General features: G+C 33.6%; 1 protein-coding gene across 3 annotated transcripts in view; it reads left to right on the top strand.

The window, feature by feature from the left end:
• LOC145296802 (coiled-coil domain-containing protein 83-like) overlaps positions 1-16817 on the top strand; it is a 277113-nt gene that overhangs the window by 143830 nt on the left and 116466 nt on the right. For all 3 annotated transcript variants that reach the window (XM_080142876.1, XM_080142877.1, XM_080142875.1), the window contains exon 6: positions 7884-7975. In XM_080142876.1, coding sequence (XP_079999002.1) covers positions 7884-7975 — 92 coding nt within the window. The remainder of the gene's footprint in view (positions 1-7883; positions 7976-16817) is intronic.

Raw genomic sequence — 16817 nt, 5'->3', positions numbered from 1 at the left:
TCAAGGATTATCCACTTATTTAGCGTTTCCTTTTCAAAATTAAATATGTTTTTAACTCTTTTTCAAAGTGTTTTTTAACATGTTTTGTTAACTACTTGTTCTTATATATATATATATATATATATATATATATATACATATATATATACATATATATATATACATATATATATATATACATATATATATATATATATATATATATATATATATATATATATATAATTATGTGCGTGCGATTTAGCCCCATTAGATTATTTTCTAAGCTTTTAAGCTAACGAACAGACATTATGAAATTTAGAACCTATTTTCTACTTTGCACCCCACTCAAAAAAACCTTTTAAAATACGTTCAATATAAAAAAATGTAATAAAGAAATAATTGTTCTACAACAATGCCTACTGCTCGAGAAATGATGGAAATGAATGAAGTGACTTGGTCGAAAAGCTACCAATTTAATGAACAATTACAAGATGCACTTAGAAAGAAGTGATCATCAAGTGCAACTGTATTGACACTGCTTGAGCAAGGACGTTTTTTTTTTAATCTATTTGATCATTTTTTATTAATTTTTTTTACTAAAGAGTCATCGCTTACCGAGGCTAGAAAGCCACTTGAGGATAAGGATTAATAAGTTTGTCAGGTGGGCAATGAGATAACACTGTGATGATTCGCAATTGTTATGGGGTGAGCTCATCTACCCATTTCAGGAATAATGGACTTACCCAGAGGCAATAAAATAGTTATATCTAAACATCATGGCAGCAATTTGTGGCAGTTATGGCCGCAGAATCATGATGTCTACTTTTTGTTAATACCCATTTTCTTAACTATATATTGTATTTGTCTTGATTATTACCGGCCTGCAAGGTGACAACACTAACAATGATTGAAATTTGACAAAATTTGATTATTTAAGATGGCGCAACAAGAATTTGTTTACATTGGAATTGAAAACAATTATGTTATAGTCAACTGAGAAGCAGCTGAGATTCAATGGGTGGATACTTCTAGCAAAGAAACTTGGAAACTCCGTTTAGTTTAAGGTACACAAAGAGAAAAGGCATATTATTGACAATGGTTGTAGCTAGACAAATTGCTGTTGCGAATTTTTAATTACCATAGATTAGAGCTCAGTCGAATGCCTACCTTGAAAATAACGATAGAGAAGAGAAAGACTAGCTACATCTCTTCTCTGAGAACGTGGATGTAGGAAAGAGCAATCCCAATTAGATTTCGAAGTTGGTTTTGTACTCTGTCAAGACGTTTAAAAGAAAATAAGAGCGTATGAATAATATGTAATATATTACGTAATTGATAAGAGAGAGAGAGAGAGAGAGAGAGAGAGAGAGAGAGAGAGAAAGAGAGAGATGCCAGATGAATTATTTCCCTTGAAGTGTACACTATTTAAGATAGATATGCTATCTACCCAGGAATCACGTTAAGTAAATAAATGATAAAAAAAATTATAAAACTTGTTTAATTCTTATGTGATTAAAAAAATAAAAATCTTCGTTTGTAGATAGTAGTATTGGAGAAAGGGATTGAACCTCTAACGCTGTCACCAAATGTACAGGGTATATTTTTAAAGACGGTGAACTTTAAATTAACAACTATTTTCTTTTTATTGTAGATTTGGCAACTATCTGTTATTTTTAGTTCAGCTTGGTTTCGCAATTTATCATGAAGAAATTGATATCCGAGCAAAGTTTGCAAATTGCGTAAATTTATTTAAAAAATCATTTTGAAATATTTGATGAATAAATAAGTTTTTGAAATGGACCTGTGAACTGGCCATCTTGTTCGTGCGATTTAACCCCATTAGATTATTTTCTTTGTTTATATGTAAATTCCAATGTCAACGTTGATCTGATAAACCAACCGCCAGAGATAACTTGGAAGACAACATTCGATGCGTTATTGCAGTAATACTACCTAATTTAAGGCGTGGAGTTTGTGGAAATTGGACCTCTAGATTATGTCACAGGAGTTATATGCTTGAAATTGTATTTAAATTATAAATACCTAAAATGAATGTTTGCAATAAACCACGTATTTGTATGATAAAATATTTTTCTGTCATTTATTTCAATTTAAAGTTTACCACATCTAGAATGCACCATCTGAACTGTTAACATTAACATTCAATAAATATGCTGTGAAATTATGGGATGATATTGAGGATTTTCAGAAATTCTTAGAAAAATATTACTTTCATACTGTCTTCAGGAAACAAACACTAGTCAAAGTAGATAGTGATTTAAAATTAGAACAACATGATGGTATGTCTTTTACTTAGCTAACGTGTGTTATTTTACACATTAAAGTTAATATTTCATGGTATTTGTTACTAAGTGCTACTGCTCCTACTGATATTTATCCATTAATTTACTTCATATCCCAGAGCAATAAGTATATCTACCTTAACTAGTCTGCACTTCTAGTATATCCATTCAAGGGAAGTTACTCTTTTATATAAAAGGACTCCTTCAGTCTTAGACAGACTGTGGATACCACGATACCCTGTATATATATATATATATATATATATATATATATACATGATATTCTTTACAGTGGACTTTAGACCCACAAAATAGCCTGAGAAACCTCATGGCATTACCAGTAGAGGCCCCTCACCAACTCCTTCTTTAAGATAGAAGATAAAGTCTGGGAAAGTGCATATTTTAAGACTGAACCGATGCCACATGTACTCATTTGCTGTTGGATTGACTGTGAAGCACGGATTTTTAATTGGTATAAAGAGAAAGGCCTTTTCTGTCTGATGACCTGTCGTTGTATGCCGCCTTTAAGATAGATCGATATATGCAAATTAATGACATGTATGAAAACCTGAAAACTGAGCATGCGTTTTGGACCTCTTGCAAATGGCTACTCGACAAAGAAAGCATCGGTGAAGCTTTGAATCCAGTAAAAAACGGGTATCCATCGTCATATGTTTCATATTAGAAGACAAGCAGAATTAAAATCCTTTTAAATGTGACAATGATGACTGGAAAAAAATTTAAACCATGCATTTGAAAACAAAATTCTGATACGAATTATTTTAAATTTAAATTAGAGAAAAAGAAAAACAATACATTGTAAGTTTCGTCACACATCTAAGGAAGTTAACCAAAACTAGATCAGAGAATTCTGGTACGTGTTCATCGACAGAAAAAAATTCGGGTAGAGAGAATTTAAAAACGACTATACATTGTCAATTTAACACGGATTTAAGAATTTTAACTAAAGTCAGTGTCGGAAGGTGTTATGGTGAGATACGTAATCACCACCGGAACATTGTAAATAAGGGACCGTGTCACCGGTCACCGAATGTACGAGAATGAGACTCTCCCTGGACTGAACACGATAAGCACTACACATGTTCTCTCTGTAAATACGCGAATAAACTGCCTTTTTCTTTTATTTAAACATATAGTGCATATTTATTCCTTTATTTCATTCACGGAATACTGTCTTTTGATTGCCCCTATGTTATCGTTATCACAAGATATATAAATTGACAACAAAGATGAGATACGAACTCAGTAAATTCATTTACTAAGAAAAAAGCACATGGTGTCCGAGGAAATTTTGAATTTTTTTTTCTCTCAAAGTTTACATCCAATTGAGGAAAAAAACTTTATAGAAAGCGAAAGACTGATAGCTGCCACCAATTTACGCGAATAAAAATAATTTCTATGTTCTTTTTTTCTTCTTTGAACTTCCGAAAAGTTAACCGGCTGAGCCCCAGACCTAAAAACAAACGGTATTAATCCAAATTCTCCAAGGAGAAATTAGCTTAGGATGAGATGTTATAGTGAGATATGTAATCACCACCGGAACATTTTTAAAAAAGGGACCGTGTCACCGGTCACCTGATATTCGAGAAGCGAGACTCTCCCTCACAAACGTGTGGCCGGATGCTTCCTTGATGAACATCAAAACAGTGGTTCATACAGACGGATAAGCACCCAACATGTAATCGATTCAGGATAATCTCTATGCATGGGTAAATGTAACGCTTTCACTAAATATTCTGACCTCGTGTGTTGGATGTGGCCAGATTTTAGCCATCCTACTGCAATTAGCTCCTAGCAGAGTTACTACACAATTTATCTCGCATGTAGTGAGGGAAGCTCATGGTGTAATCAGAGGCAACAGCTCACGAATTTTCTCCTTTATTACCTTCACACTGGTGGCCGTTACTTGTAATCGTATTTTGTAAAATATGAATATTATTTTTAGAAAAGGCGTCCCTTTCCATGACGATTTAATTTCTTTTTTAAAGTACTTCTTTCGTTGATACCTGCATCGAATTGTTCGGTTATTAAATTGTAGTTAATATTAACATTTAAAAATCCAAATCGACAATTATTTTAGACGCAAATTAAGCATGGAATAAAAACTGATGCTTAAGTGTCCAATTAAATGAATAATGAAATATTTCCGTTCGTTTCTCGTTTCTCGTTTCTTTTTGCTTCGCTTAAGGGTTTTAATCAATTTCCCACCTTATTTGATTATGTGTACTGACATTAAGAGAATTGCAAAACATTGCGAGCGAATATTTTCCAATTTTCTGAATAATTTCACCAACGATTACAATTCCATCTGTCAAGGGAAGAGTCTGTCGGGCATATGTACGTTGTGTGATACTGTATCGAAGTGAAAAAGTTTACACAAAAAGAAGGCCAAAGATAAACATGGGAGGAAGTGATAGAAGTGAAGTTGAGAGATAGAGAGATGAATAAAAGCCTTTCTGGAGATAGGTTAGTGCTGTGGATATTAAGAAAGGTGCCAACAACAAATGTAAGTAGAAAGAATATATTGTACAAGAAGGTGAATATAAGAAAGGCCGTCGGTAATTTCCGCATGTTGAGTTAAACAATTTGTAGTCCCGTGTTAGGTATTTCCTAATGAAAGTATCAACTCTTTATTTTATAATGGTTAGAAGTGATCATTATGAGTGAATGGGCAACTCCCCATAAAACGCCCCCCCCTAATCTTTACTCTGCAAGGAGTACTTAGTGCCTTTTCATTTTTAAATCAACACTCAAAGGATCCGTAAACTTCTTTTTCCTTTCTGATCAGCGTCGTTTTCGAATGGATCTTGGGATGGTTCGATGTTGATAGTGATATATCATCTCAAAATACCAGCTTAGGAAACTGGCGCAGTCTATTCTTCTCTCGAGGGTAGATGGGCGTCTCTTAAGCCGTAGGTAGGCAACCTATCTATGATGGTTTCACGATAAAAAGAATTACCCTTGATAGCTCTGGCGAAGCATCAAGTATTCAGCTACGGGCAAGATTTGAATTACACTACAAACTCGTATAGTGAGTTCAATCTCGGTTGCGGCCGCATGTTACGTTTTAATGATCGTCTCAATAAACTCTTCTTTTTCTCCGCCACGGGTACACGGTTTTATTTAATATTGTCATTAGTACATATCTACGCGTGTTTTGTCGACCTTTTCGTTTGTTCCAGTACCTCGTACCCGACTTTTAATTTTGTCCTTTGTTTTACAATGGAAGCTTTTATGCACAATTCTGTTGAAAGTCAGACAAGATTTTGTGTGGCATGGCAGTCTTTACCCCAATGTAGGGCCCCGCATCGATAACATAAACTTCCTGCAACTTTATTTTGATTTCAGTGAATTGTTTTTTCTATGTGCAGTGGGAGAATAATGCCCTTTCTTTTTTTGTTTCTCTGGAAAAATAGTTTTTATGTATCTTTCTTACATATGCGACGTCGGATCCTTCAATGTCGTTTGAATCCTTTTCAACGCTAATCAATCTTCTACCAACTTCTGCCTTGTCAGATTAGATTCGCTTTCTAATTTAGTTAAAACTCTGCATCGAATTACAGAATTTTTTGTGCCTTGTATGCATATCAGGCCTTTGAAATCATCAGCACTCAGTTCAGCTAGTTTAAAATCGTTGCTATTGATGCAAATGTTAAATAGTCCTCGTCATATTTATTGGTTAAATTAACGCATTTTCAACTCTTATGAAATAACGACTTTTTGGGGCTCATCAGTTCTGTTAAGAGTTTTATGGTTTTAGACAAAGTTAAATCACACATTTTAATATAAACAATATAATCCACGAATTTGTTGCGGATACCAGCTTTTGAAGCAATAAGCTAACCTTTTTAGAATCTGTCCAATCAGCATAATCAGCATTATACAGGTTATTATATCTTATTAAGTATGAGGTGAAAGTTTTGTTTTCGTCCGGGATGTGAATGAAATGGTCAATAGTGTTTAAAACTGCGGTTTGTGAGAACGCTATGTTACTTTCCCTGGCTTCGTTTTTATTAAAGTTTTTAATAATCAGTGTTTTCTCTTGCTGTTCGAGTAACAGTTTTTGAAATTTTTATTCCATGTATGTGGTTGTTGCTCCTGAAATCTCTCTCCAATTCTGCTTCTGTTGTTGTTCCATTTGACATTTGATCAATTAATTCTGTCTTTCTTCGTTTATTTTTTCTTTCTTCGGTTTTTGCTGATTTAGTATTTCTATCTTCGTGCAATGGTTGATCTGAAGCCCTCCATGGTTTCTTATTATTCTCTTTTAAGAAAAGGAGTAAACAAAATGATTATGGCTTTGAACGTGTAAAAGAATAATTTATGATTTTCCACATAGTCTTTTTTATTTTTATATCAACACAATAAAAAAATTAGTTACACCCCCCCCTCTCAAATAAAGTTCATCTTTTTCCTCTGAAAGAAGAAAAGTAAAAATCGAGTTCCTTTTGTCACAACGTTTACTTTTCTCTTTGCAAGGAAACTCAAAAGGGGAAAAAGTCACTTTTTAGTTTAAAAAAATAAAATAAAATCAACTTATGAATTTTTTTATATATAACTTTTTCCTCGTTGAATAATTTTATCTTTTTTCGAGTTTGTTTGGAGAATTGAGAGTTGGTGAAACTTTTAAAGTTTGTGTGACGAATTGAGAGCTTTCAGAGTAGCTTCCAGGTCCTTAAAATGTTAAATCGTCCAGGTTCTATGGTACAGACTCTGAATGATTCATTGTTAGAATACTTCAGTGCAAAGTCAATGTTGTTGAGTTGGCTGCATTGAATACAATGTTCTTGTTCGAATATTCTATCGCCAGTTATTGTAGAACAGTGACGTATTTTAAATTCGACTTTTCTACGTGCGTTCTCGAATTCTGGTCGCCAGTTGTTATTGAAACATTAAGGTATTTTAAAGTTTTGGTTTCTTCTGTGGGTTCTCAAAGCGTCGTCGCCAGTTGTTGTAACCCTAGAAAAGGGTCATAAAGAAAGACACGAACAACAGGCTTAGGTAGAAAGAATATATTGTACAAGAAAGGGAATACAAAGAAAGATTGTCAGTATTTTCCGACCATTAAGTTGGATAGTTTATAGTCTCGCGTTAGGTCGCGATATTTTCTCATGAGAGTATTAACTCTTGGGGTTTTTATAATTGTTTAAAGAGTCCACTATGAGTGAATGGGTAAGTCACCATAACAGTTAGTTTGGAAGTTAATTTGTAAAAATCGTCAGCACATGTTAGCATATAAAATGGATGTTAAAATGATGATGATTATGATGATCATGATGATCATGATCATGATCATGATCATCATCATCATCATCATGCTCATGATCATGATCATCATGATGATGATGATCATGATCATCATGATGAAAGGATAAATGAAAACCTAGCTAGACATTAGTTAGTTTAGAAGTCAGTTTCTTAAAAAAAACATCTAATGCATGCCAGCATGTGAAACGGACATGATGATAATGATGATGATGATGGTGGTGGTGGTGGTGGTGGTGGTGGTGGTGGTGGTGGTGGTGGTAATGATGATGGTGTCTACTATTTTATTTTTTCACTTGTTTTGTTTTCCAGAATTTCTAACAGAAAAATTTTCGAGGGATAAAGATACAATCCACCAAGACATCACAAATAAATTGAATGATCACAAAGTGGAGTCGGTAGAGGTATTTATGCTTATTTTTTGTATGCATATCTAATTAATCCAACTAGTTGCTGCAGAAGACATGACACTATGCACATGGTGGAAGAAAGGAAAGTCTTCTTTCGTTGTAAAGTTTAGTCGTTTCTATATTACAAAGAAGGAATCAAAGATCGAAGCTCATTGTTGTGACAGCATTCTGACCAATCGAGTTGTGTCAACTTCCTCTCCGCTCACCTCACCTTTAATTATAAGTTACAAAATAAGTATCATCGTAGATTTCAATCCAAACCTCATTCTTCTCCCTGGTTTTCATCTGTTCATTCTTCTGCCATTGCCCATCATAACCGTTACTTTAACCGGTATCGTCGAGATGGTTCTAAGATTTCTAGACGATTCTATAAAAGGGCTAGCAATGCTTGCAAGAAAGTAATCTGTGAAGCTAAATCAAACTATTCCTAAAATATTAGTAATTCTATCTAATCTCAAATAATTGGCACTCGTGAGTTTTACAGAATCTACAACAATGTTATTAATAGTGGCAAGTCTGCTATTCCTCATTTTTAATGGTATGCAGGTTATTTCATCTTCTAAGGATGAGGTTGACTTCTTTGTTCATCTTTTTGCTGACAAGTTTTCTCTTGATGATTCTGGTGCTTTTCTCCTAGAATTTCCTTTGAAAATTGGTTTCTTGTTTGTTTAATTATCACTCCAAATATGGTGGATAGGTTCTTTCTAGTCTAGGACTTTCGCTTCTGATTCAATGTCTGTTATTGTTCTCAAAAATTGTGCATTCACTCTCTGTTTATCTTTCCCTTCTTGTTCGAAGAACTCTTTTGTTGTCCTTATCTTTAAAATGCTGGTGGTCGGTCTGACGCAACTAACTATCGTCCTGTTAGTCTCGTTTCTGTTATTAGCAAAGTTTTTGAAAGCATGTTTATTTCCTGGAAGGTCTGGTACCTTTTTAATGATGATTGTCTCAGTATTATTTATAAATACTATTATGGCATGTGTTTTTCAGAATTATCTATTCTCTGCTTCCATTGTTTCAGCTCTTTTGACATGTTTTCCTCCTATTTATTGTTTTAGGATTTGGGATTTTCAATAACAAAATTAACAGTCATCTCTTGTCTTTGCGAAAATCATATTTCGTTCTTGTTACCTTTTTACATCAAGTAGCTTCATGCCTTGTCTGATGCGATTTCCCTTGAAAAATAAAATAAAATAACAGCCAATATGTTGTGGTTCTGGGCAAGGTCGCATGAGATTGCCAGCCACCAATAATTTCACCACCGAAAACTTATCACTTGCGGACTAGAAAGCATTACTCCTAATAAACAAGTTTCTGTAGGATTTACTTTTGTTTTTCTTTTTCTTTTGGCTTCAAGTTACCGCACCAAATCTTCATTTTCACTCCCAGCTTGTCCAGAAAAAGTGAATGATATCATGCAGCCCATGAGTCATTTTAAAACCAGCAGGCTCACTTGCCCACTGTCCAGTTTACAGCTACTAGACTTTCGCAAAAGACATATACTACATCAATGTAGAAATAGCAACTACAACGACAATACAGTAAGAAAATCAAAAGATGTATCTAATGTATAAACGGCTATATGTCTGTCAGTCTGCCGGTCTGTCTGTCGGTCGGTCTGTTTGTTTGTCGGTCTGTCTGTTTGTCTGCCCATACTTTCAAACTATCTTTTCCGAAACAAAAAGTGGCAGAACCTCAAATAATTTAATTTTTTTTATAGGCCGTTCTTTTATAGGTCTTTATCCGATTAAAATAGTATTTAAGTAAAATTTTATTTATTTTTTTAATTTTTAATTTTCACTGGCTACCTGAAACGCATTAACACTTATCTTCGATTGGCATTGCGGCATTCATAATTAATGAAACCCTCGAAATAAAAAAAAAACAAGATTTGCCAGCCCAGGACAAGACCACAAAGAGTACAATTTAAGAACAGTTATCATGTGAATTAGAGAGTGAGTTTGCGTGGTATCAGAACATCTTATTCCTAAAAAGTAACATTAATTGAATAGAAGAATAAAATTTACCTGACACAGTTTTGAGTCCTGGGAAGGTCAAGGTACGTCCTTGCCAATAAGTCCAACAGAGAGATTAGTTTATTGCTAATCGTCTGAAGAATACTAACGGAACTACTCAAACATTTTTCGTAAGCCAGAGTGCACTTCTAGTTAGCTGGGTTTTTTTCCCAAAAAAACTTCACCTAAGCTTGCGTCTAACCTTCTGGAGAAGTAAATACCTTTTTATTTATATTATATTTCTCTTAATCTATCCGTTTGTCCATTCTACCTTTTCTATGAAACTACTGGACCGATCTGACTGCAATTTTGTATGCACATTTATGATAAGGTACAGTGGCTTAAGTATTGTGATAACTTTCGAGTCACATCAATTATTAGAGATTTATTTATTTAATGCCAAAATGAACACAAATTTTACCATATTCTACCATCAATTTGGCATAAAGCACTGATTCTAAGTCAACGGGCTATAACTATTGTTTGTTTTTTACTGTTCCTAGTATATATTCGCTGTCTAAGTAATTTATCCAAATAATTCAATTATGTAGCTGTTCGCAATAAAACTAGTACATAAATTTCCTTTTCGAATAATGATTTTCTTAACACAGTATAATTCAGCATTCTCCAGAAATCAGACGTTTTCATAGTTATTCATATAAAAAGAAGAATCTTCTCTTTGTCCTTTTCTTTTGGTTTAATGAATCAATGTGTTTGCCAGGAGGGCGCATTTCTGGTCACCCTTCGCATGCAAAAGTGCACGTGTATTCGTTCCTACCTTTTCTTATGAAGAGATTTCGTTCACAATGAATCAGGCTTAGAAACCTGAATTTAATGAAGCAAGATAAATACGAAATACGAACAGGAAATAATGACATGAAAAAAAAGAAATATTTAGCGATCGTTGCATAACTCGCGATAAGAATGAATCGCTATTATATTACACTTACTCCCTTCTCTTCCTCCCTCCTTGTAGAACAGATTTTCCCGGTGCTGTCTGGGCATAAAATATGCCTAACAGACCTAATTAAGTGTAGAAAAGGTAGATATCCCCTCTTCCCCATCCTTCATAGTTAAAAAATGGGGTCAGTGGAGAAACAAATTAGACTTTTTATAACTAGCAGATTTATCCGGTGTTGATTATGTATCAAATATGTTTAACAAAACTAATAAACTATGCAAATGCATGAATTCACTCATAGCTTGGAATCAATGGATAAACTATGTAGAATTTGTACAACTAATTGATTTACCCGGTATTGCCTTCACATCAAATATGTTGGATTTTGAATTGAAAGCCATGTTTAATTTCAAAAGAGTTTCCGATGAGTAGCTATTCTGTACAAATCCTGGAGATAAAAAATAAGATTTTGGTGGGAATCTGTACTGCATAAATCTTGGACTTTAAAATTTTGCAGCCAAAGAGCAAATATCTTTCTTGTGTCGACACAAAACATTATGTGTGAGAATTAAAAAATATCCAATATGTTTATGGAGCAATTCAGGTTTCTGATTGGTTGCTTGGAGAACGTGGATCCATTTGATTGGTCATTTTTACGATCACCAGTGTCTATAAGGAAAACCTTCCAACTTTTTCTTAATCATACTCTCATATAAATAAAAAAAAAATATTATAATATTAGACATGACTAATATAACCTGAGAAAAGTTATCACATCTGGGCTGGTGCATTCAACACAAGCCTTTCCTTCTTGGACAAAGTACAAAAAACGAATTTCTAACTTAATAGGATCGGAACTTATATTATATCGCCCCTGAGTTGCATCCCTGTGACAGATTTGCAAGTACTTCCATGGAATATGCAATGATGAACTCAGCTTCACTTGTATCATCCCAACGTGAATATTTCCGACCCACCCAACTAGCAGCCGAATCTTTCCCTTCATTATCGAGATCTCTAGATATCAAAAGACCTTTTGTACAGCTTCTCAAAAAGGCTGCCTCTCTCAAATCTGACTCTTATCACAGTAGTCTCTTATAAAAACACTATTGACAATAGAACATTGTTTAAAGAAATAGAAAAAAGAAAAATTCCCTTAACGGAAAAAGAAGCATGTGAAGCATGTTCTTCACATGCTTCTTTTTCCGTTAAGGGAATTTTTCTTTTTTCTATTTCTTTAAACAATGTTCTATTGTCAAGAGTGTTTTTATTCATAATGTCTGAAGAAATGCTGGTTTTGTGAAAATTTTCAAACGCCATAATGTTTGAAATTGTCGATCTGGCATGGAAACAATTGTAACGTAAAATGAAATATACTTTTTGTTGCTATCAACACCTTTTTTGAAGTCTTGATTTTGCTTATACAGTATATATATATATATATATATATATATATATATATGTGTGTCTATATATGTCTATATATATATATATATACACTCATATTTTCATATACTTATTATTTATTTTCCATTTTGTTTATATATATGCATATGTATATATAATATATGTATATATATATATATATGCATGTATATATGTGTGTATGCATGTTAATATTTGGGACCAACCTTCTACCTAACTAGACACTCTATTTCTATCTTCCTCTTTCCCTCTTACTCACATGAACATGCATGCATGTGCACGCATGCAGAAGGACACACACACACACATGTGAAAAGAAGAAATCACAGATTTTAACCCATACATGCACATGCACACACGCAATGCACGACCCTTGCCCTTATATGCACGCACACACTAACACACATCAAAAAGGGAAAAAAAAGAAATTATAAAATAATCACAAAATAGACTTTACAACTCTCACCCACCAAATGGACTTAACACTGACCGATTGAACTCTTGACCTGCCGCACTGGAGACATCAAGTCTCCTATTGGCATTTCTTTCAGAAGCATAATCGTGCTAGCAGAAATAAAATGTTTTCCAAGAGGAAATTCCATAAACTTTTAACTTAAAAGACTTTTATATAAAAATATCTGAAGAGAACTAATCAAGGCTCCAAAAGCGTTATAAAAATATTTAGAAATATTAAAAAATGATAACAGTCTGAAAAACCTACAACCATTGATGCTTACACTTTTTTATATATAAACTTTTTCTCTCGTTGTAACCACACAGCCATTGCTCTCTCTCTCTCTCTCTCTCTCTCTCTATATATATATATATATATATATATATATATATATATATATATATATATATATATATATATACATAAACTCACACACACACATGTATATTAATCTACATATATAGTCATCAGCTTTACCCCCGAGGCTACGAATTGGTGCCCGCAAATGTCTCTCTTCAATTGCCTATTAAAGAAACATTTGCCCATCACTTCATAGTGCTCAAACAGCTAGTATGTTTTAAAAAACGGACAGTGAGCTTCGTATAATAGCAAAACGAAGGATCGGGTGATGTATATATATATATATATATATATATATATATATATATATATATATATATATGTGTGTGTGTGTGTGTGTGTGTGTGTGTGTCTGTGTGTCTGTGTGGACTCCCTGATTTCAGCGTGTGAGATTTACACGATAACTTAGTTGTCTGAATTCAAATACGATTATATATTATATAAACTTTATATATACCAAAGGACCCGTTAACCGGCGTTGCTCGGTGGTAGCATGCATCCTCCGCCCCCGCGGAAAAATTTAAAATACAGCTGTTGTTTTTTTTTTTTTTTTTAGCCCAACCTCCAACTGGTTCTGGATATGACCTTAAACTATATCCAGTGACGAGGCCCCAGCTTTTGGGCTTTGGAGAGTGTTGAGACACCCTTTAATTGCCATTGCTCCCAGGTTCACTCTGACCCGGACTGGTAGTACCTGTTAGGGTCCCAACTATGGGTTGAATAGAAAATTTGTTGGAAGTTCCAGGGTATTTTTCAGGGTAAAGTTTAGGGCAAGGTATTTTTGTTGGCAAGACTGGAGTAATGGTGGCAAAGAACCATCGAACCCTGTGTCTCTTAAAGGCAATTAAATTCCTGCACTTATTTGTGCGTTACCAATTATAAATGTAAACGCTATTTAAGAAAGTGGCCATTTTAAGTAAGCTGTAAAAGTAAAAATAAACAGAACGGTTGAAATAACAAATAATAGTGAAATAGGAAGAAACAATATATTTTTGTTATAGACCTATTTGCGTTTCCCATAAACTGATGAAAAAAAAAGTAATTCAAGCCTTTTATGTGAAAAAATTGAGAAAATAAAAAAATTATCTCCAAAAGTCTGCATCGAACGTGCAACGAAAGTTGTAAAAGGGTTTGCGACGAAGGGAAACACTTTAACCACAACTAACAGACGACGTTACAGCCCTCGAACTGACTTCTTCAAGCAATCACTAAAAGTGACTCGTTCACGTACTGTAAATAGAAATTTATCTACTGTAGAATTAAACCAACAGCTTAGTTTTGTTGGAAAATGTTTATAAAATTTAATTATAAAACAGAGCATCTGCAATATTTGTTTTCGAGAACGATATCTACGTTAAAAGTAAACGTACACGTTATTTTTAATAATCAATGTGTTAAATATTAAATTACTAAGGTTGAAGGAAAGAAACGTGTCTGTATTGCAAAAATAGCCTTGTCTGTTGATTTATTATTTTAATAAGTATATAATAATTAGGGATAGGACAACAGCATATTCTTTTCATTATTTTGACTCTCAAGTGTGTATCCGTTAATATCTTATAAGCTTTTAAATAATATAGCCTAGTCAGTTGTTTTATTTTTTTAATAAGTATATAATAATATTTAATCGAGCTTTTAGAAAATGAATAAGTAATGGCTATCAGCCTGTGTGTGTAAACATTATGCACGCCGTAGCTAAACACAAAATATGTAACACGCCATCATAGATGTGTACAAGGGGAGGGTGTTTTGTAAGTAATCTGTTTCCACCTTACAATTGAATTAAAAAATATCGTGAAACTCGATTTTAACCCGTAAAAAATATGTACAAATAGCGCGATATCAAAAATACTAAAGTTTGGTTTAATTCAATCTGCTTATTAAACTTTAAATGGGTTAAATTTAATCATGTTATTATTGAAAATACAATGACGCGATTATATTTTAATTTAAACTATACACGTTGTTTAAGAAGAAAAAAAAAGAAGAATGCAAAATTAAGTTTTTAACTGTTGAGTATTTATGTATTTTTGTTCCGTGCTGAAATAAAAATGTTATGTTGAAAGCTGTTCTTTACATGAAAAGGGTGTTTTGTAACTATTCTGTGCTTCAGCCTTACAATGTAAGAAAGAAAAAGATATAGTAAAACTTAAATTTAACCTGAAAAAAAAAACTATTTAAAAATAGCGCAGTACCAAAAAATGTATAAGCACCATGTTTTGGTTTAATGTTACAGTGAGGTTTCGTTCATTCCAGAATGACTGAATATTTAGTTGTCAGGCAATGAGATTTTGTGAAATGTGAGGAAGGGGAAAACACTATTTTGGGGGATAGAGAAAAGGAAAGATTATGGTATGGGTATAAGTATATGAACCAGAAAACTAGGGCGAAACCCCATATATGATCCTCATGCACAACACGTCCCGGTGTCGACCTTTTATTTAAGAGGGAAAAATAACAGCTACTTCCATTGTATATCTTTGCGATCGTGATGATGTCATTCCTAGGATTAAAGCTAGGGTTTTATTATAACGAATGAATGTGTCTAAAATGTCGTTCTATAGTTACATAAGATAGCGGCTAATAGTGTAGACATAATGACTTTGTACGAGGCATCTGTTGTTGTAAACCTACCGTATTTTGGTCCAGAGGGGAAAACTGCGACGTTTTGTATTATATATATATAGGGATAAACTTTCCAATTTTAAAATTTGACGGCTGAAGATCAAAAATCGTTTGTGTAACTAATCAATATTTTAGATTTTTCTTTTTTTTTATACAGTGATCACCACTTATCAAGGCCCGGAAGCCACTCAGAGATAAGGGTTATTGCAAGTACATTACGTTAGTATGGAGATTTGATGAAGTGTTTACTTAAGGGGGTGGTTCATTAGGAATTTGTTAACGTTGGACTTGAACACATCCAAGTTGTAGTTCGGTGGGAAGCAGGCAGACGGAACAGATAAACAACTTGATATTTCCATGTTTCGATTATGTCAATTGATGTTTCGATTATGTCAATTGATCGAATCATAAAATCATAACCGCTTCATTAAGGTTTCGCCTATGTGTAAGAAAGAAATCACTCACATAAAAAAAATGCGAACTATTAAGCTAATTTTGATTAAAGGTATTTTTTTATTTTGTATGGAACACGCCCCAGGCAAGGTATGAAGCCACTTTATATATGAACGAAAGATGATAATTGCAAAGGCAAGAAATGTCTAGTTACCTTAGTCTTGAAAGAACCAAAGCTATAGGTAGGAAGAAAACAGTCAGCAGTAAGAGAGTTCCACAAGTTTGCTGTACTTGAAAAGACGCTTCTGGAATAAAAAGCTGTATTACAATGAGGTATCAAAATAGTGAATTGATGGAGACCACTGGATCAACGAATCAAACGAGCTGTAACAAAGGAAGCAGGAAATAGATCATACAATTTTAGAAAAACACGGAACATAATAGTATTTATAAAGAGTCTGAGATGAGCAACATTTTTCTGCGAGAAAGAGATTGCAGAGAAGAAACGGCTGAACTGTTAAAATTACGGATACGTTTCTGTACTTTCTCAAGAACCATTAAATGGAACAGAGATTCGTCAGCCGGAAGATGACAACAGTATTCCATACATGATCTAATAGTAGATGTGCAGAGATAGAGAATAGCCTCAAGTGTGAGAAGCTG

Source organism: Euprymna scolopes, chromosome 17 (genome assembly GCF_053919585.1).
Source record: "Euprymna scolopes isolate OS-2025 chromosome 17, ASM5391958v1, whole genome shotgun sequence".
NCBI lineage: Eukaryota > Metazoa > Mollusca > Cephalopoda > Sepiida > Sepiolidae > Euprymna > Euprymna scolopes.
The sequence above is the reverse complement of the archived record's forward strand: the minus strand, read 5'-3'. Positions and strand labels throughout refer to the sequence as shown.